At 46.7% G+C, this 19,635-nt stretch overlaps 1 protein-coding gene across 1 annotated transcript in view; it reads left to right on the top strand.

The window, feature by feature from the left end:
* Tubgcp3 (tubulin gamma complex associated protein 3) overlaps positions 1-19,635 on the top strand; it is a 64,655-nt gene that overhangs the window by 25,575 nt on the left and 19,445 nt on the right. Inside the window, exons 10-17 of the mRNA XM_052162059.1 lie at positions 51-183; positions 1,079-1,245; positions 5,821-5,931; positions 6,213-6,321; positions 7,280-7,469; positions 9,136-9,271; positions 10,622-10,690; positions 14,952-15,087. Coding sequence (XP_052018019.1) covers positions 51-183; positions 1,079-1,245; positions 5,821-5,931; positions 6,213-6,321; positions 7,280-7,469; positions 9,136-9,271; positions 10,622-10,690; positions 14,952-15,087 — 1,051 coding nt within the window. The remainder of the gene's footprint in view (positions 1-50; positions 184-1,078; positions 1,246-5,820; positions 5,932-6,212; positions 6,322-7,279; positions 7,470-9,135; positions 9,272-10,621; positions 10,691-14,951; positions 15,088-19,635) is intronic.

Here is a 19,635-nt window from a genome sequence, read left to right as displayed (position 1 = left end):
TTCTCACTCACTCACTCACTTCTACTTAACCTTTCCCTGTTGTTTTTTAGCTCCAGCTAGAAGATGATCAGGGTGTGAATTTGGGGCTAGAGAGTAGCCTCACACTGCGGCGCCTCCTGGTTTGGACATATGACCCCAAAATAAGATTAAAGACCCTTGCTGCGCTGGTGGATCACTGCCAAGGTCTCCTGAGCTTCTCTTTTCTGTGCTTCTAGACATACTTGAGTGCAAAATGTGTCTGTAGGGAGGGCCTGTGATTCTGCTGTGGCTGAGGGAACAACAAACAGATCATAGATGCAGTTCATAGATGCAGGCTCACAGGGAAAGTAACCTGGGACGGGCAGCCTGGGACGGGGCAGCCTGCCGTTACCCTGAGCTGAAGTTGGGGAGGAGGTGTTCTGTGTGAGGCTGCTCTGTGTCTTGCAACTGTCTTGTCTTTAGCTTGGTCTTTAGCTGTAAGACCTGCTCCTGGATTCCTAGGTGTCTGCTCATGCCCTTCTACTCACACATCAGAGCAGTCTGTATAAAACCCTCAGCTTCTGACACAAACCATTGACTCCTGTGCTTGTGTTGCTGGGACCTGCTTCTGCTGCTTCTGTGCCGTCCTCAGGGGTCCTCCAGGCTCTGGCTGATGAGCAGTGTCACACTGCATGGTACTGACTGCAGGGAGTTGTGCCTGTGTGCCACACCTGAGAGTTGTCACTGCTGATCCTTAGACCCTCTGCTTCTCATGGGTACTTAGATCTAAAGGACGAAATTGTGAACTAAATTGCAGTGTGAAGCGTGAGTCTCAAGTGTCTAGGCTGGGCAGCTGGTCACTCTTGGTCAGCTTTACAACTGAAAAACTTCTTGGCTGACTCTTACTTGAGTATATGTAAATCCAGAAACACTATCTTAATGCCCAGGCTGCTGCATGGCACACTGCTGCTGTTGCTAAATACAGGAAGTCCTTACTAATTGAAGAAATCAGATACACTTTGTCTCTGCTATTTGGCTGTCTTTGGTTAGTGTTTAGTTATTGGCTTGCCATGAATTCAAATTTGGCTATTTCTGTGTATTTTTTCCTTATTTCCCCTAGGACGAAAAGGGGGTGAGCTGGCCTCTGCTGTCCACGCCTATACAAAGACAGGAGACCCCTACATGAAGTCCCTGGTGCAGCACATCCTGAGCTTAGTGTCTCACCCCGTTCTGAGCTTCCTCTACCGATGGATCTATGATGGGGAGCTGGAGGACACTTACCATGAAGTACGTACTGAGACCTGGGCTTAAGGGGTGTGCTGCCACCTTTCCAGTGCAGTTGATTGTAGCCGTTACCACCGCCTCTGAATGGGACTGTCCGCACCTCCAGTGTCAGTGCTGGGAGCTTGGTGAGGTGTGAGTGCATGTGCAGGCTCATAACAGACTGATGGTGGGGTGTGGGCTGTGCTCACCGGCAGACTGATGGTGGGGTGTGGGCTGTGTTCACAGGCAGACTGATGGTGGGGTGTGGGCTGTGCTCACGGGCAGACTGATGGTGGGGTGTGGGCTGTGTTCACAGGCAGACTAATGGCGGAGTGTGGGCTGCTCTCCCGGCCTGGCGACTCAGCCCAGGGGCTGTCTTTTTACATGGGTATTTTATAAACTTAGTCAGCTTGGTGCTGAGGAGTTGAGTGAAGCAAGCGACTGCATTTGTGTCTATTTTCCTTTTGAAATGCAGGTAGTTACGTGTGAGGCAATGTACATGTTCCTAAAAATACCTGACAAAGAACCAAGTAACCAAACCAGAGGAGCTTGACAGGGGGAACAGGGCTAGGGACAGCACACTCGAAAGTGTCATCAGCAGCACAAAAAATGGAAAGCCAGAAGCATGATGAGAGCTGTATCATATATCCACATATGCTGAGAGGCTGAGATTCAGAGATACCGCACCACGTAGAGCATTCATGGCAGCAGCTCTGGTGTTTGCCACAGAAGTGGGTGCACAGAGGAAGCTTTTTAGGTGGGGATGGGTGGGTTGAAACCAGGCCGCATGTGTGCTAGACAAAGGCTCCAGTTGATGACAGATGTAGCGATCAGCTCCATAGGGAGCAAGGAGACATGTCATAGCAGAATTGCAGACAGCCAGAGTCCCACAGCAGCAGGTGAGCGCCTCACGAGAAGGCCGGAAGGTGACGGTGCTTAGTGGAACACCACTGGGAATTCTGCCACCACTGAAAGTGTCAAGTGGAAATGGAGAAAGAAGAGTTTCCTGTTAAATAAAACTTGAGAGTTCCCATCTTTCAGAACTTGCCCAGACTGATTCATGGAGAAGTAGGACTGTGCTCAGGACCTCCAGCAGGTCAGCGGATCTGTCAGTGATTAAGAAAATCTGTGAGGCATCTATTGAGGCCATTGTAGTATCACACAAGACAAAGGTGTGACCACATCTCTTAGGACTGTAGATGTGGAAAGCCTCCAGTTAAGACCAGGAAGCAGACTTTAGAATTCCACATATTGAAAGCATTGTTATCTCAAGGGGATTTACCCCAGCAGTTACATAGGTGCGGACTAGTGTCTACCGTCGTGGCAGGCATGATAAGAGTTTAGGGTTACAGTTTCCTCTGTTGGTGCGAGATAATCGTCTGTTGACAGTCAGCACAACTCGGTGGTAAAACACTGAGACCTTCACCAGAAAGGCTCTTGCTTTGGGACAGCTCCTGCCTGTGACTGGATGAAGAACAAGACAGTGTGTACATATATCACTCCTACTCAGTGGTGTGCTCATGCTGGCAAGAATGGAGCGGCATCCAGTCCGGTAGAAGAGACAGGAAGAAGTAAGCTTAGCCCATCTTAGGTGACATGATCATAACAAAGAAACCCCAGTGTGCACTGCTACAAATACACCGGGCAAGGAGGTGTGCCTGTGTATTGTACTAAGGTTCTCAGACCAGCAGACTGCCAGTCAGCGACAGGACCTCTTGTTTCTCTGCGCTCAGTAAATGCTGCCAACATGAAAGAAAGAAAACAGTTCCACTCACATCAAAGACATGGAATACTTAGGGATGAATTTAGCCAGAGAAACTCCAGCCAGTGCCCTTTGAAATGCTGTAACGTGAGCATTTGCCTCGTCCATGACCTTCGTGATACAAGGAAGCTGACTGGATGTCGCCCCTTGCAGGGGCTGTGAGCTTTCTTAAGTACTAAGCTGGAGTCCCGGGTGCTGTGGCAGGGAGGCTGCTGTGGGAGCTTCTGTCGCCCTCTGGCAAACGGCTCCTAGAAACTAAGCTGCGTGCTAAGGAAATCTCCCCCGTGCTCCTGTTTTGGGGTGGGAAGTGAATGTTTGTCTAGCAGTTAATGAGAAGTCAGGGTACAATAACGTTTTATTTTTTGCCTAGATTCTCTCTGTGATTGGCATGATGGTAGAAATTAAAGGACCTTGGAGGGGGAAATGCATCAGTATAGTGCAGGCTCATTGCAATTATATTCTGACCTTGGCTCTTCCTCTACCACCATATATGTCTCGGTTCATTATATTCTAAAGACGAGTCCACCCTTTGTGCTCACTACTAGCTGCTCGTAGAGTGATTGCACGCTCCTGTGCCCCAGATGAAGCGGTGTGTTCGTGACTTCCAAAGATGTCTGAATTGTCTGGGAGGTTTTTAATAGTTTAAATTAAAATTTCTTATTGTTCACACTGATAGAAACCCAGCTGCACTCCCACTATCAGGATAAATTGGTGTACTGTCTATATAAATTAGCTCTTATGGTTAAGTGAATAACAGGAATATAATTTAGATGCAATTAATCTAATCTCTTGAATGGCAAGCCAGAGGGCAGTCGAGGCACAGTGATGATAACTAGGGAGATGCTTAGGGTGGGTTCACAGCATTGTCTCGTTTCTCTCAGGGTTAATTTCAGTATGTGCTACATGATAACCTCATAACAGTATTTATTTCCTCGTAGCTGCCTTCGTTATATATCTTAAGTTGGAAAGGTACCACAGAGCAAGAGTATAAGTTGGTTAGCTAAAAACATGATCCCTCCTCTCTGACCACAACAGTATCAACATTCAAAAGCTTGCCTGCACAGTCGTGTGTGAGACCGCATTAGAACTGACGGTTACTCACCTCGCAGGGGGTTTCTGCAGAAGAAAACATGTCACCCGCCCTGAGAGCGTGGTGCTGTCTAAAACAGCACAACCAGCCAGATGTTTAGCCAGTATCAATTTTAAAGCTTTTCTGATGTACACATCTGTGCAGTTTAAAGGCTTTATTGTATAAGCACATCTAGCAGCGGAAGTTAGATGTGAAGGGTCTGGTTGTGAGTGGATGCACTGTGTTGACTCAGTTTCAGGTGGACTGCCCACCATGTCTTAACTCAGCTTTTCTTGGAAGTAAATGATGAGTGTCACTTTCTGACATTAAATTATTCTTCATTAAGTTCTTATAAAGTTTCTTTGAAATCCTGACTAGCTATTAATATGTCCTATATTTATAAATGTAAATTTGCATCTTGTTTTCCCTGGAAAGATTAGTATTTTTCCTCAAGTTCTTGGAAATCTGTGACACAGTAAGAAACTTTTATTTTTAATGGTTTCATGACCGTTATAGATCATGGACATATCCACTTGCTGTTTTTGACATTTTCCCAACAATACTGGCTTTATTCATCAATTGTATTATTGTCTATATATGAAACCCAATATAAACCACTGTTAGAATTAGTCTAGTAGTTTCTAGCTTATACGTTATTTATTTATTTTTGAGGCAAAATTCTTACTATGTAGTCTTAGTTGGTCTAGAACTTGCAGAGATGTGTCTACTTCCCAGTTACTGGAATTAAAGACATGTACCATCCCAGATTGCTTTTGACATTTAATAGCATGTTAGAAGTATGACATATTTCTATCTAAAAGCTTTACCAATAAAAGGATAATGTTTTATTTAAGGTAAATGATAGAAATATATAAAATAAAATGGCAAAAATACATTGAAAGCTATCTTTATAATCTAGAAAATGGGACGATCGCCCGAGAACAAAACCAGGATGGGCACAGGGAGACACGGAAGGGCATCAGCGCTATGGCAGCATGCCCAACCTCATGTAGCTAAGGGTACAGACCACAGGGTGCCCTGCCAGTGGGCGTGCTCACTCACAGCACAGGCTTTGGAGATGTGTGGCGTCATAGACATAGAAACTGGACAGAATTCGCTTGTCAGTTCTGCTTCTGGAGAGCAGGTTGTGGGCCTCAGAGCAGTGGTGCCGAGCCTCATGGCTCCACATGAAGTGGTCTGTACTGCAGATGAGCTAGAGACACCGGCGACTGGCCGGTTTCCTGTGGGAGGGACATGAGCAGTGACTTGATGAGGGAGAAGGTGTGCTTCTCACACACAGGTCGTCCTGGGGGCTGCCAGGGAGAGGCTTACCACACTCATGCTGGGCCTCACTCCTGAGTCTCCAAGGAGGGGCAGCCAGGTTCTTTCAGTTTGGGTTTAATTATCTGGAGCACAACTTAGCTTTCTGCCCAGAGTGTTTTGTCAAACAAATTTAGTATATAAGTGAGTGGACTCTGTGTCTGAAGAACTTACTCATAGAATAACTTTATAATAATTTCCTTGTCGCTTATAACTAATATTTTCACAAGTAATTTCTTCATTTTATTTTATTTTAATTTTTGCTTTTCTGAGACAGGGTATCTCTGTGTAGCTCTGGCTGACCTGGAACTCGCTCTATAGACCAGGCTGGTCTTGAACTCAGGGGTCTACCTGCCCCCTGCCTCCCAAGTGTGGGATTAAAGGCGTGTGCCACCCCGGCCCGGCTCTTCAGAGGTATCTCTAATGCTCGGTGTTCTTTTGCTCTTAGTTTTTCGTGGCGTCAGATCCAACAGTTAAAACCGACCGTCTGTGGCATGACAAGTACACGCTGAGGAAGTCCATGATCCCTTCCTTTATGACGATGGACCAGTCTAGGAAGGTAGGCCGGCTGGACACCGCTGTTCAGGGCTGACTGTCATCCCTCAGCGTGCCTGGACGGTGTGACAGCTCAGCCCTTATGGAAGTCTTGTGTTCTGCTGAGGGGCCATGCGATGCATGCTTGTGGGTGAGCAGTTTGAGCTTCTAGAACTCACTTGAAATAGATCCGGTGCCTATGTTCTGTGATTTTAAGTCAGTAGCTACTGTGGAATGTGGGAAGATTCGAAGTGTTTGGATCACTAACTTGTATAAAGGTGAATCATAGTTTATTTTCCTTTTTAGGTCCTTTTGATAGGAAAGTCAATAAATTTCTTGCACCAAGTTTGTCATGATCAGACACCTACTACAAAAATGATAGCAGTGACCAAGTCGGCAGAGTCACCCCGTGACGGTATGGTTGTGGTGGCGGTGGTGATGGTGACGGAATTGTGGTGGCAGTGATGGTAGCGATAGGGGGTGGCCATGGTCATGTGGTTTTGACCATGTGAGAAGGGGAGCATGGATGGTAGGGACCCTGGTGGTGGCGGTGATAATGTTGTTTAGCGCTCTGTACTGCACAGTATCTATGGGTCACCTGGGTCACTGAAATAGTTCATACAGAGTATATATGAACATGTGCGAAATAGCTAGTGCTGTGTGGATGCTCAGATTTTGAACACAGAGTGGGTTAGATGGCAGCATTGAGTCAAGTTGTCACCTTCTTAGTGGTTTGCCTGGCTTTGTACCCACCCGTGGGACGAAAGAACCGAAGATAAGTGAGGCAGGTGGGAGGCGGGTGACGCAGGCTCTACCGGATCCCCTGCCGGCGGGTGGGAGTCTGCCACCGTCCCTCTTCCTTTCCTCTCTCGCTTCCTGCTGCAGCCTGTTTTCCTGGCAGCTCACCTCCAGTTCTCTAGTGCTCTGCCAGCTTGAGTGTTTGCTTTTTGCATAAGAAGAGATGGGATCCAGAGCCGGCTCTGCTTCAGAGATAGAGAGAGTCAGAGGCTGGAGGATTGGAGTAATGACCTTTCCACCATGCCTGCATCATACAAGGTGCAGGTGGTCCCTGGAGTCCCTTGGTCCTGTTGGGACTTTGATGCTCCTATGTGCTTGTGAGACAAGTTAAGTAAGACTTACTTTACCTACCGCCTGCAGGCTGATCCTTGAGCGTAGGCGCAGTGCTGGAGCTGTTCCTCCGGGAAGTCCTAGTGTCAGCATCTGCTCTCAGTCCGGGGCGCTGGCCTTCTGGGCTCAGGACTGCTTTGCCTTCCTTGACGGTGGCTGGGCTGGGTTCCATACACGCCTTTATTGTTCCCCCGTTATGATATGTGCTACATATGGACGTGTGCCTGTCCTTCTTGTTTTTACAGCTGCGGATTTATTCACAGACTTAGAAAACGCGTTTCAAGGGAAAATTGATGCTGCTTATTTTGAGACCAGCAAATATCTGTTGGATGTCCTCAACAAAAAGTACAGTCTGCTGGAACACATGCAGGCCATGCGGCGGTACCTGCTGCTTGGCCAAGGAGACTTCATACGACACTTGATGGATTTGCTAAAGTAAGAAGCGCTCTGTCTTTAACATGATAAGGACCTAATGACCTTTCCTTAAAGGAACAAGTGATGTCAGGAGGAAATGAGTTTAATTTTTACAAATCTTTGTTTAAAACAAAGTCTGCATAGATACAGTTCTCATGCGTTAAGTCCTGTGCAGCAGTCTCCGGCAGCCAGCAGAGTATCAGACGTGCGCCATGCCGAGTTCATGAGGAAGCCTGTTGTCCCTGTGAACGCCATGGCCTGTGCGGTGGCTCCCTGAGTGGGTGGAGTTGGAAACTAGTCTCAGTTAGCGTTGGCTTCTGTTTGAAATTCCTTTGATAAATACGTATTTATAGTAATCAGCTATGCCTCTCGGCCATGTGCTTTGGCGGCTGACAGCGCTGCCCTTCTTGCTGTGCCCTGTGGCCTTCCCCCTCTTGTGGAGCTCAGCGCTGGCGTAGCTCGGCCTCTGGGCAGGGCTGATGGTAAATGGGCCTGGTGTGGTCACGGTAGGCCAGTGCTTTCACTGAAGTGTTTGAAGGGCGCTGTCCTTGCTGTGTCTCAGGGTTCCCTCTAATAATAATTTAATAATAAATTGTTCCCCTCAGGACAAAAAATGGCAGTTACCTTTATGCCTTGCCTGTGCTAATGAAGCTGATGGTTTGATCTGTGACCTCGAAGTTAGTCTGACTTCCCAGGAGGTTGTCCCCAGCTGTCCCCTCTCATCCTCCAGGGGGGTCTGGGTGGTGGTGCCCTGGGGCACCTGAGGTGCAGCTGCCCGTTGGCTGGCATGGGTGCCCAGTAAGCCCATGCGTGCAGAGCATTCCCACAGCAGACGTGTGTGGGCTCTCATAGTCAAAGAGGGTGTGACGAGCCATCACAGGGAAGATGCTCTCATGGTGCCGGCCACAGTGGCGGTGCACAGGCGTGGGTGTGTGGAGGTGTGCTCAACATTGTGGAGCATGCTTCTCAGGCTGCTGTCGACCGTCCTGGCGTGTCAGTCGTCTCCTCAGGTGTTAGCCCACCTCCTCCACTCCTGAGGTGATTGCCATCTCTTAGTCAGAAGCCTGGGAGCTTCCTGTCTGGAGACACAGCCCTTAGCAGTGAAGTGTGCTGGGGCTGGGGCTGGGGCAGTAATGCCGGGCCCCTTGAACTGTGTATGATGTCCATTCTTAGCTGCATAGACATGGGGTGTTTGTAGGAAATTGTAACAATCCTCCCTGTAAACCAGCAATAATTGGGAAACTATCAGAATGTGTGGCACATATAAGTACTTTCAGCCTAAGCTGAATGAAAGTTAATGTTTTTAATATTTTGTAGAAATATGCTTTCTACAGCATTGTTGGCAGTAAATGTCCTGAGCTTTTCTTAATGAAAAGTTTTAAAGTATTTTAATAGATTTCGAGCACAAGGCTGAGAGAAAGAAGACAATGCAGCACTCCAGACATGTGTGGCGCCTCAGGGGCTGACGCTGTTGCCTTTGCAGTGGTCTTTACAAGCTTCTGGAGCGCTGCTCTCACGGCCTTGTGAGAACCCAGCTGAGAGCACAGAGCGGTGGCCGTGATGCTTTTATGACTGCATTTAACTGTCCCAGTTGTCTTTTCAGTTTTTGAGCTTATACTTTTTTAATTAATAATTTTTTAAAAATTTCAAATAATAGAATCTTTAACTTTAAGCACCTGTTTTAAAGACCAGAACTTGTTCGGCCAGCAACAACTTTGTATCAGCATAACTTGACGGGGATTCTTGAAACTGCTGTAAGAGCCACCAATGCTCAGTTTGACAGCCCAGAGATCCTTAAGAGGCTGGATGTGAGGCTGCTGGAGGTAAGTGAGGGAGCTGGGCGAGCACGCTGGGTGAGGAGGCACTGTGTGAGGGCGCTGTGTGAGGAGGGTGCTGTGTGAGGAGGGCGCTGTGTGAGGAGGGCGCTGTGTGAGGAGGGTGCTGTGTGAGGGCAGTGCTGTGTGAGGAGGGCGCTGTGTGAGGGCGGTGCTGTGTGAGGAGGGTGCTGTGAGAGGAGGGTGCTGTGTGAGGAGGGTGCTGTGTGAGGAGGGTGCTGTGTGAGGAGGGCGCTGTGTGAGGGCAGTGCTGTGTGAGGAGGGTGCTGTGTGAGGAGGGAGCTGTGTGAGGAGGGCGCTGTGTGAGGGCAGTGCTGTGTGAGGAGGGTGCTGTGTGAGGAGGGCGCTGTGTGAGGGCGGTGCTGTGTGAGGAGGGCACTGTGTGAGGCGTGCGCTATGTGAGGGCGGTGCTGTGTGAGGAGGGTGCTGTGTGAGGGTGCTGTATGAGGAGGGTGCTGTGTGAGGAGGGTGCTGTGTGAGGAGGGTGCTGTGTGAGGAGGGTGCTGTGAGAGGAGGGTGCTGTGTGAGGAGGGTGCTGTGTGAGGGGGTGCTGTGTGAGGAGGGTGCTGTGAGAGGAGGGGGCTATGTGAGGAGGGTGCTGTGTGAGGAGGGTGCTGTGTGAGGAGGGTGCTGTGTGAGGAGGGTGCTGTGTGAGGGCGCTGTCTGAGGAGAGTGCTGTGAGGGGGGTGCTGTGTGAGGAGGGCGCTGTGTGAGGAGGGTGCTGTGTGAGGGAGCTGTGTGAAGGCTCTGGGTGAGTGTACTGTGTGAGGGCGCTGGGCACTGTGAGGGTTCACATCTTATTGAGGGGATAGGTCCCATAGGGCATGGGGTCATCACAGGTTCTTAGTGGTGCGAGCACATTTACTAGTACATTGGAGGAGATACGTGTGGTCAGCATTCAGGGACTGTATCTGCTCCTCAGACCTTTGGTGTCTGGAGTGGTCTGGTAGAAGGGCTGCACTTGGAGTCACTGCCTGATTTGCCTCATTACTCTAACCCACTGGTTTATTTTGAAATGCAGGCTCTTTAAGTTTCTGAGCCTGATAGGAGACAGTGTGGTTTTGTCATAAAAAGGCTCCGAACTTGGAGAGTGTACTGTTCATTCAGAACAGTGCCACTCATTCCCTGATGGCAGAGCACCGGTGAGGTGCTCTGCTACTCCCCGCCCACCCACGTGCTCCCTCGGGTGTGGTGATGCAGACCCCTGCTTGCACAGCAGAGCACTTCCCTGGCTGTGAAGCCTCTGCCTCCTGTCCTGCTTTTCCTTTGAGCAATTGGCAGGTTCTTTAGTAGTAAGCACAGTTCTCTCCATTATTGGTTTTATTTTATTACTGTTAGGTCTCTCCTGGTGACACTGGGTGGGATGTCTTCAGCCTGGATTACCACGTCGATGGACCAATCGCCACAGTAAGATCATTCTGTGTGCTTGTGTGCGAAGTTCACAGCTATTTGGATTGCTGGGCATTTCATTGTTTCACACTGGGTTTCTTTTCTAAAAGCTAAGCTTCAAAGTAATTGTGATGCCAAGCTGTGTCCCCTGAATGAGCAGCACAGCGACTGTGCTTCAGATGGGTGCTCATGAGAGCTGAGATGCTCTATTAGGTTAAGAATTCTTAGAAGTATCATTTGTTCTGTCACAGGTTGCAGCAAGGGCTTAATACATGCAGTGTTCACTTTATGCCATTGTTCTTAGACTGGAGCAACTAGCTTAGGATAATTTGAAAGGAAGCATGAAGTATATTTTAGAGAATGGGATTTTTCCTCCTTAGTTGAATCTGATATCTAGCATTCATCTAGGCTGATGAGCCGGTAGCTATCACATTGTTCACGCTCCTTCTCTCTCTCACTGAGAAGGAGTCTCCTGCTGAAGCACAGAGCCTTGGCTGGAGGAGTCAGTTCCACATGGCCGTGGTTAAATCGCCTTTTTAGCTCATGTTAGTTCTTTAGGGTGGACCTGAGACTTACCCATTTCTGTATCTGCAATGCTAGAGAAATAAATTGCATTTCCTTTATTATTGCATGCTTGGACTCTAAAATCACGTTTCTAGTGGGTATTGCAGCTGGCTTCATGACTGTCCCTGCTGTGGGGTAAATCACTTCCCTTGCTATGACGATTGATTCTGTGGAAGCTACATTCACAGAATGCCACCCAGAGGTGTGTCTTAAGTCCATAGGGCCTGAGAGCTGTTAGAGAAGTTTCTTTGACTCATGAATTTTGTATTTGACTTCATTAGGTCAGAGCTGCTAGTTTAACTTTATAATTTCTCTTAACTACTCATCATATTCAGGGTAGCCCTGGGCTTGTGTTGTGAGTTGTTGTCCTTTGTGGTGGTTACTGTGCACAACTGTGTGGTATTCCAGCAAATTGTTTAGGACTTCATATGTACTCTGTTAGCTTATGGCCATATGTATGTTCATGCATAAGGGGTATAGTAATGAGGCTCAGGGTACGCTCAGTACTGGAGCACTTGCCTAGCATATGTGAGTGTGTTCCTAAGCTCCATCCCCAGGCCACAAAGACAGAGGTGCCAGAGGACAGCGGAGGTGCCTTGACAAGGAGGTAGACTGAGTGTGGTCTACACAGTGCTTACACTCCTGTTGGTGGTGTGATAACACACCTCACTGGCATGTCAGAGTTACATGCTGTGTGCTGTGGATAGCAGGACTGAAGAAAAAGTTTATACCATAGCTTTATTTTAATGACATACCTGTGACAGCCCAGTCTGGCCCACAGGTATCAATTTAGACACCAGCTGAGCTGGTTGGCAGCCTGGGCTGCCAGATGGACAAAAAAGAAGGGAGTCTGGGGTCGCTCGGTACTCAGTCAGGGCCAGAGTGTGGGGCGTGCTCTCCTGCGTGGCTTGTGGTGGTTCTGTTTGTGGTTAGTGAATTATTTTTGTCAATGGCTGTCATCATAGGCTCGTTACTGCAAAAGCACAAGTGCTCAAAAGAGCATCAGAGGTTTTTTGTCAGGTTTAGTTGTGTGTAGAAGTGACTGAGATAGAAAAGGGGCAGGAAGACGGCTATGTGAGTTTCTGTACGAGACTGGCAGCAGCGGTTCAGCCCACCAGCTCTCATGGGAATGCGGAGTGGTTATGGCAGTCTCCCTGCAATGCCGGGGCACGGGAAGCAGAAACCAGATTCCCACAATGCGCTGGCTGGCGTAGCAGAATTAGCGAGCTCTGGGTTCAAGGAAGAGGCTGTCAGAGTCAGAGAAGATGGAGGTCAGTGAAGACGTCTGTATGCACACATAGCCACGCCCAGGCATACACACACAGCCATGTCCAGGCATGCACACTCATGCACATGCAGAGGGAAAGTACACGAGATAAAGGGAAGCCTCGGTCATAAATACAAGCTTTTCTTGCTTTTCCCTTGGTTAATTTGTCTGTTACCCATTTCCGATCTAGTCTCATTAATTGAGGTTGTCATTTTTTGAACAGAATTTAATTATAGTAGGAATATATCTTGTAGCAATCATATAATTATATCTTGTATAATAGCAGCATTAGTGTCTACTAATTCTAAGATATAAAATGTCAGTGAGATTTTTGGGTTAGTCTAATTTGGGACATTGTGAAATTTACAACCCAGGTTGCGGAAGAACGCTTTAGCTAAATACAGCTCATTAACTATGTGAAGTATTTCTGGTTGACCTTGCTTTTCATGAGTCTCAAGTTATTTGTGGTAAAGTCCATCCAGACTTAAGTGTGACGAGGTCATGGGTCTTGATTCCAGCTGCAGAAGACTGATTTGGAGTGCTGTGTGCATCGCCTGAGGTTGGTGGGGGAGGCTGAGACAGCCTCCTAGGTCCCACACTGAACAAGATGGAGACTGCTGCTGAGGCCTCTGCAGGTGTGGAGTCTGAAGCCTGCTGTATCTGGGCTGTGGTCTCCCTAAGTAAGCCATGTAGCCAGCTGCTAAAACTGCTGTGGTAGCACTTGGTTCCCGGTCAGAGCAGTGGCCGGCTTCCTCTTCTGTAGTTGGTACTTAAAAGACCACAGCTTAACTGAGAGTTTGAGATCAATAGGAACATGGAGCGTCACAGGCTGCTGTGCGAGTATCGTGACTATAGAGAAGAGTCCTATAATTGACTGGTAACTCCAAATCAGCCATCCTTAATTTCTGTAATCATGAGTGAGAATTAATAGTGTAGAAAGCAAGAGGTACACAGATAACCCCCAGGTCCTTAGAGGTGATTTTGGAATTCTTCAGAGCAGGTTCGTTGTTTGCTTGTCTGTCATCATCACCTTCTTCTTCATCTTCCTCATGATCTTCATCATCTTCATCTTCTTCATGATGATCTTCATCATCTTCATCTTATGCACCTTCCCAAGTTTGCCAGTGAATGGCATAGGGGAGGATGAATAGGCCGTCCTCGTTACACAAGATGTGTGACCTACACAGAACACAGGATCGGCTGGTGTAGTCAGAGTTCCCTGCTAAAGGGTAAGGAGCACGGGTAGTGCTCTGTGCTCACTGGTGGAGTTCTGTGCTCACTGGGAGGTGGTGAGCTGGAGAGGTAGGGTGGGCACTGCGGCCTCGGGTAAAGGCCTGAGGACAGACATGGCACAGCTCTGATTCTTGGAGATCAGAGCTCCTTCAGAGCAGAGTGTGGCCTTGTCCCAGTGCAGAGCCAGTGCAGGCAGCTGTAACGGAGAGTGTGGGGTGGAGGTGGGGCTTCCTTCACTGTCTGGGGTGAGGTGGGGCATTTGAACTAAATTGCTCGTGGTTTTCGTGATGTTCAAATATAACTGGATAGCCTGTATCTTTCCTTGGAGACTCGGCCAGCACAGGAGGGCTGACGGGAGGGCCGAAGACAGTCTCTATCCCAGGGCCCATCACTTCCTTGAGAACCCACGTCTGTGGTACTGAGTCCGTAAGCCTGTGATGGTGACCTGGGAGACTTGTCAGGGTGGAGATGCTGCTGTGCCTGCTTCTATTTTTGCAGATGGTATCACTAAAGCAAGTGATTTCTCTGCCTGTGTCTCTTACACGTTGGGGTTGCAGTCTAGTGTTCAAGTTTAGACTGATGTGGGCTGGGTTTAAAGTCCTGGAGAGTCATGGCTGCAGAGTTGGCTCAGTGGTTAGGAACACTTGCTGCACTTCCGGAGGGCCAATGTTCTACTCCCCGCCCTCATACAGGGGCGCACAGCATCTGTACCCACAGTCCCAGGGGACCCTCTAAGGGGACCAGGATGCGCATGGCACATTGCCACACATGCCGGCAAACATAATGCATAAAACAACGACAACAACGATAATAATAATAATAATAATAATAATAAAGCTGGGCATGGTGATGCATGCCTGTAATCTTAGCACTTGGCAGGCAGAGGCAGGCAGGTCCCTGAGTTGGAGGCCAGCCTGGTCTACATAGAGAGTTCCAGGACAGAGAAACCCTGTCTTGAAAACCGGAGAGGAAAAGTCCTGTCGAGTTGTCGCTGTCACACGCCTTGAGCCCCGTGTCCAGCCCTGGTACAGGCATACCTGCCTGCTGCTGCCCTGAGTCAGGGGCGTCTAAGGAACTAGGTGGCTGCTGCCGCTTGCCTCTCGTCACGTCTGTGCCGTGTAGAAAGGCTGGAGTTGAGCTTGCCAGTTATGAAGGCTAGGGCCTGGGTGAGGAGATTCTTTGCACTTGAGCCACGCCCTGCCTTTGTCTTTCTAGGTGTTCACCCGAGAGTGCATGAGCCACTACCTCAGAGTGTTTAACTTCCTGTGGAGGGCCAAGCGCATGGAGTACATCCTCACTGACATCCGGAAAGGACACATGTGCAATGCCAAGCTGCTGAGGAACATGCCAGGTAAAGCCCGAGGCCAGCTGAGTCTGCACCCACCCTGTTCCTTGGGCATCAGACGTGACAGTCTTAGAGTAACCGAGCTGGAAGGAGCACTGTTGCGCTTTGAGTCTGGGTTTATGAACAGGTTTGTTAGTATTGTTGCCTTGACTTCATTACAGAGTAAGACGAAACTAAAGTTGTATTGGATTTTTTTCCCATACCATAAAGTTTCTTTTAAAATCACATTTGTTTTTCCCTAATGTTCATGGTTGTAGTTAAATCATCATCATCATCATCATCATCTATGAGTGTCTAAGTCTATGTATGTGCTTGGTACACATGGAGGCCAGAAGAGGAGTTTGCATGCCCTGGAATTGGCGTTGCAGATAGTTGTGAGCTGCCATGTGGGTGCTGAATTCTAACCTGGATTCTCTGAAAGAGCAGACAGTTCTCTGAACCATTGAGCTGCCTCTCTAAGCCTTAACATAATTTTTTTCCTTAAACATTTATTTATTTATTTTATATGAGTACACTGTCACTGTCTCCAGACACACCAGAAGGGGGCATCAGATACCATGGCTGTGAGCTACCATGTGGTTGCTGGGAATTGAACTCAGGACCTCTGGAAGAGCAGGCAGTGCTCTTAACTGCTGAACCATCTCTGCAGCTCCAAGTTTAATTTTTTAATCACCAATTTTCAAACAAGGAATGCCTTTTAGTAAGTCCCTGGTTTATTAAAAATTGACCTAGTGCCTTAATTATATTCTCCTTGAGCTGTAAATTTTTCCTTTGAGTATAATCTAGGATATGGACATGTTTTATAATTTATAGTTTAGACAGTCAAGATTTTGTTAATATTACAATATTGAATGACTTCAGTTATAAATATCTTTGAGTTCGTTATGTAGAAATTGATTACTAAAGTATTTTATAGATCTCTCTAAGGAACAACTAAACTGAATCTTCCCTTTGATTAATAAAATAGTTGTTATAAATGACATGGAGCAAGTGTTTGAAGGAAGAGGACTCCTCATTGCCGCTGTCTCGCTGGGTTATAGGCTGACTCTAGACAGCTACCAAAGGTCCAGACAGTGATGGTTACAGCAGACTGCAGGCAGTGGTGGTCACCCAGGCCAGCGTGGCCACAGCAGAGTGGCCTTCACCAGGGTCTCAGCACTCTGTGTACTCACTGGCGGCTGCTTCCTTGGTGGCCGGGAAAGAAGTGAGGAAATGTAGCTTTCTTCCTGTTTGACGTGGTGACTGACGCGTGGTGGATGAGCTGGCCTTCATAGCCTTCTCTCCACAGACACAATTGGCCTCATAGGTTCTTTTTTTTTTTTTCCCACTTTTTTTATTTGATATATTTTTATTTACATTTCAATTCTTTTTTTTAAGGTGGTCTGTGGCTCTTGAGAGCGGCATTATCATCCCATGTGGCCATGTGGCATAACTGCATTTAAACTATACATGGCATACAGATATATTTTAAGTACACATAAAATAAAGTTTCCCTATACCCTTTTCAAACATATTTAGCCTTCCCCTTCCTCCATCTTGGTATTACCCTCTCTCCTTCCTCCCCAGGTAAAATCTTCCCCACATTGTTCCTGCTCTCCTTTCAAGGTATCCTGAGTCCTGCTGTCTCCTCTCTAAAGATGCTCTCCTGTCATCACAGTGCGACCCCTTCTTTTTTTTTTTTTTTTTTTTTTTAGGTTTTATTTATTTATTTATTTATTTTTAATTTTTTTTATTCGATATAATTTATTTACATTTCAAATGATTTCCCCTTTTCTAGCCCCCCACTCCCCGAAAGTACCGTAAGCCCCCTTCTCTTCCCCTGTCTTCCCACCCACCCCTTCCCACTTCCCGTTCTGGTTTTGCCGAATACTGCTTCACTGAGTCTTTTCAGAACCAGGGGCCACTCCTCCTTTCTTCTTGTACCTCATTTGATGTGTGGATTATGTTTTGGGTATTCCAGTTTTATAGGTTAATATCCACTTATTAGTGAGTGCATACCATGATTCATCTTTTGAGTCTGGGTTACCTCACTTAGTATGATGTTCTCTAGCTCCATCCATTTGCCTAAGAATTTCATGAATTCATTGTTTCTAATGGCTGAATAGTACTCCATTGTATAGATATACCACATTTTTTGCATCCACTCTTCTGTTGAGGGATACCTGGGTTCTTTCCAGCATCTGGCAATTATAAATAGGGCTGCTATGAACATAGTAGAGCATGTATCCTTATTACATGGTGGGGAATCCTCTGCGTATATGCCCAGGAGTGGTATAGCAGGATCTTCTGGAAGTGAGGTGCCCAGTTTTCGGAGGAACCGCCAGACTGATTTCCAGAGTGGTTGTACCAATTTGCAACCCTACCAGCAGTGGAGGAGTGTTCCTCTTTCTCCACACCCTCTCCAACACCTGCTGTCTCCTGAATTTTTAATCTTAGCCATTCTGACTGGTGTAAGATGAAATCTCAGGGTTGTTTAGATTTGCATTTCCCTAATGACTAATGAATTTGAGCATTTTTAAGATGCTTCTCCGCCATCCAAAGTTCTTCAGGTGAGAATTCTTTGTTTAACTCTGTACCCCATTTTTTAATAGGGTTGTTTGGTTTTCTGGAGTCTAACTTCTTGAGTTCTTTATATATATTGGATATTAGCCCTCTATCTGATGTAGGATTGGTGAAGATCTTTTCCCAATTTGTTGGTTGCCGATTTGTCCTCTTGATGGTGTCCTTTGCCTTACAGAAACTTTGTAATTTTATGAGGTCCCATTTGTCAATTCTTGCTCTTAGAGCATACGCTATTGGTGTTCTGTTCAGAAACTTTCTCCCTGTACCGATGTCCTCAAGGGTCTTCCCCAGTTTCTTTTCTATTAGCTTCAGAGTATCTGGCTTTATGTGGAGGTCCTTGATCCATTTGGATTTGAGCTTAGTACAAGGAGACAAGGATGGATCAATTCGCATTCTTCTGCATGCTGACCACCAGTTGAACCAGCACCATTTGTTGAAAAGGCTATCTTTTTTCCATTGGATGTTTTCAGCCTCTTTGTCGAGGATCAAGTGGCCATAGGTGTGTGGGTTCATTTCTGGATCTTCAATCCTGTTCCATTGATCCTCCTGCCTGTCACTGTACCAATACCATGCAGTTTTTAACACTATTGCTCTGTAGTATTGCTTGAGGTCAGGGATACTGATTCCCCCAGATTTTCTTTTGTTGCTGAGAATAGTTTTAGCTATCCTGGGTTTTTTGTTGTTCCAGATGAATTTGATAATTGCTCTTTCTAACTCTGTGAAGAATTGAGTTGGGATTTTGATGGGTATTGCATTGAATCTGTATATTGCTTTTGGCAAAAATGGCCATTTTAACTATATTGATCCTGCCGATCCATGAGCATGGGAGGTTTTCCCATTTTTTGAGGTCTTCTTCCATTTCCTTCTTCATAGTCTTGAAGTTCTTGTCATACAGATCTTTCACATATTTGGTAAGAGTCACCCCAAGATACTTTATACTGTTTGTGGCTATTGTGAAGGGGGTCATTTCCCTAATTTCTTTCTCAGCCTGCTTATCCTTTGAGTAAAGGAAGGCCACTGATTTGCTTGTGTTGATTTTATAACCTGCCACTTTGCTGAAGTTGTTTATCAGCTGTAGGAGCTCTCTAGTGGAGTCTTTTGGGTCACTTTGGTAGACTATCATGTCGTCTGCAAATAATGATAGTTTGACTTCTTCCTTTCCAATTTGTATCCCTTTGACCTTCTTATGTTGTCGAATTGCCCGAGCTAGCACCTCAAGTACAATATTGAAAAGATAAGGAGAAAGGGGGCAGCCTTGTCTGGTCCCTGATTTCAGTGGGATTGCTTCAAGTTTCTCTCCATTTAGTTTGATGCTGGCTACCGGTTTGCTGTATATTGCTTTTACTATGTTTAGGTATGGGCCTTGAATTCCTGTTCTCTCCAAGACTTTAAGCATGAAAGGATGCTGAATTTTGTCAAATGCTTTTTCAGCATCCAATGAAATGACCATGTGGTTTTGTTCTTTGAGTTTGTTTATGTAGTGGATTGCATTGATGGATTTCCGTATATTGAACCAACCCTGCATTCCCGGGATAAAGCCTACTTGATCATGGTGGATGATCGTTTTGATGTGTTCTTGGATTTGGTTGGCAAGAATTTTATTGAGTATTTTTGCATCGATGTTCATAAGGGAAATTGGTCTGAAGTTGTCTTTCTTTGTTGGAACTTTGTGTGGCTTTGGTATCAGCGTAATTGTGGCTTCGTAGAAGGAATTGGGTAGTGTTCCTTCTGTTTCTATTTTGTGGAATAGTTTGAAGAGTATTGGTGTTAACTCTTCTTTGAAGGTCTGATAGAATTCTGTACTGAAACCATCTGGTCCTGTGCTTTTTTTGGTTGGAAGACTTTCTATGACTCCTTCTATTTCTTTAGGCATTATGGGACTGTTTAGATGGTCTAGTTGGTCCTGATTTAATTTTGGTATTTGGTATCTGTCAAGGAAATTGTCCATTTCCTCTAGATTCTCCAGTTGTGTTGAGTACAGTCTCTTGTAGT

This window comes from Apodemus sylvaticus, chromosome 18 (genome assembly GCF_947179515.1).
Source record: "Apodemus sylvaticus chromosome 18, mApoSyl1.1, whole genome shotgun sequence".
NCBI lineage: Eukaryota > Metazoa > Chordata > Mammalia > Rodentia > Muridae > Apodemus > Apodemus sylvaticus.
Note: the sequence above shows the minus strand (reverse complement) of the source record. Positions and strands in the feature narration are given on the sequence as shown.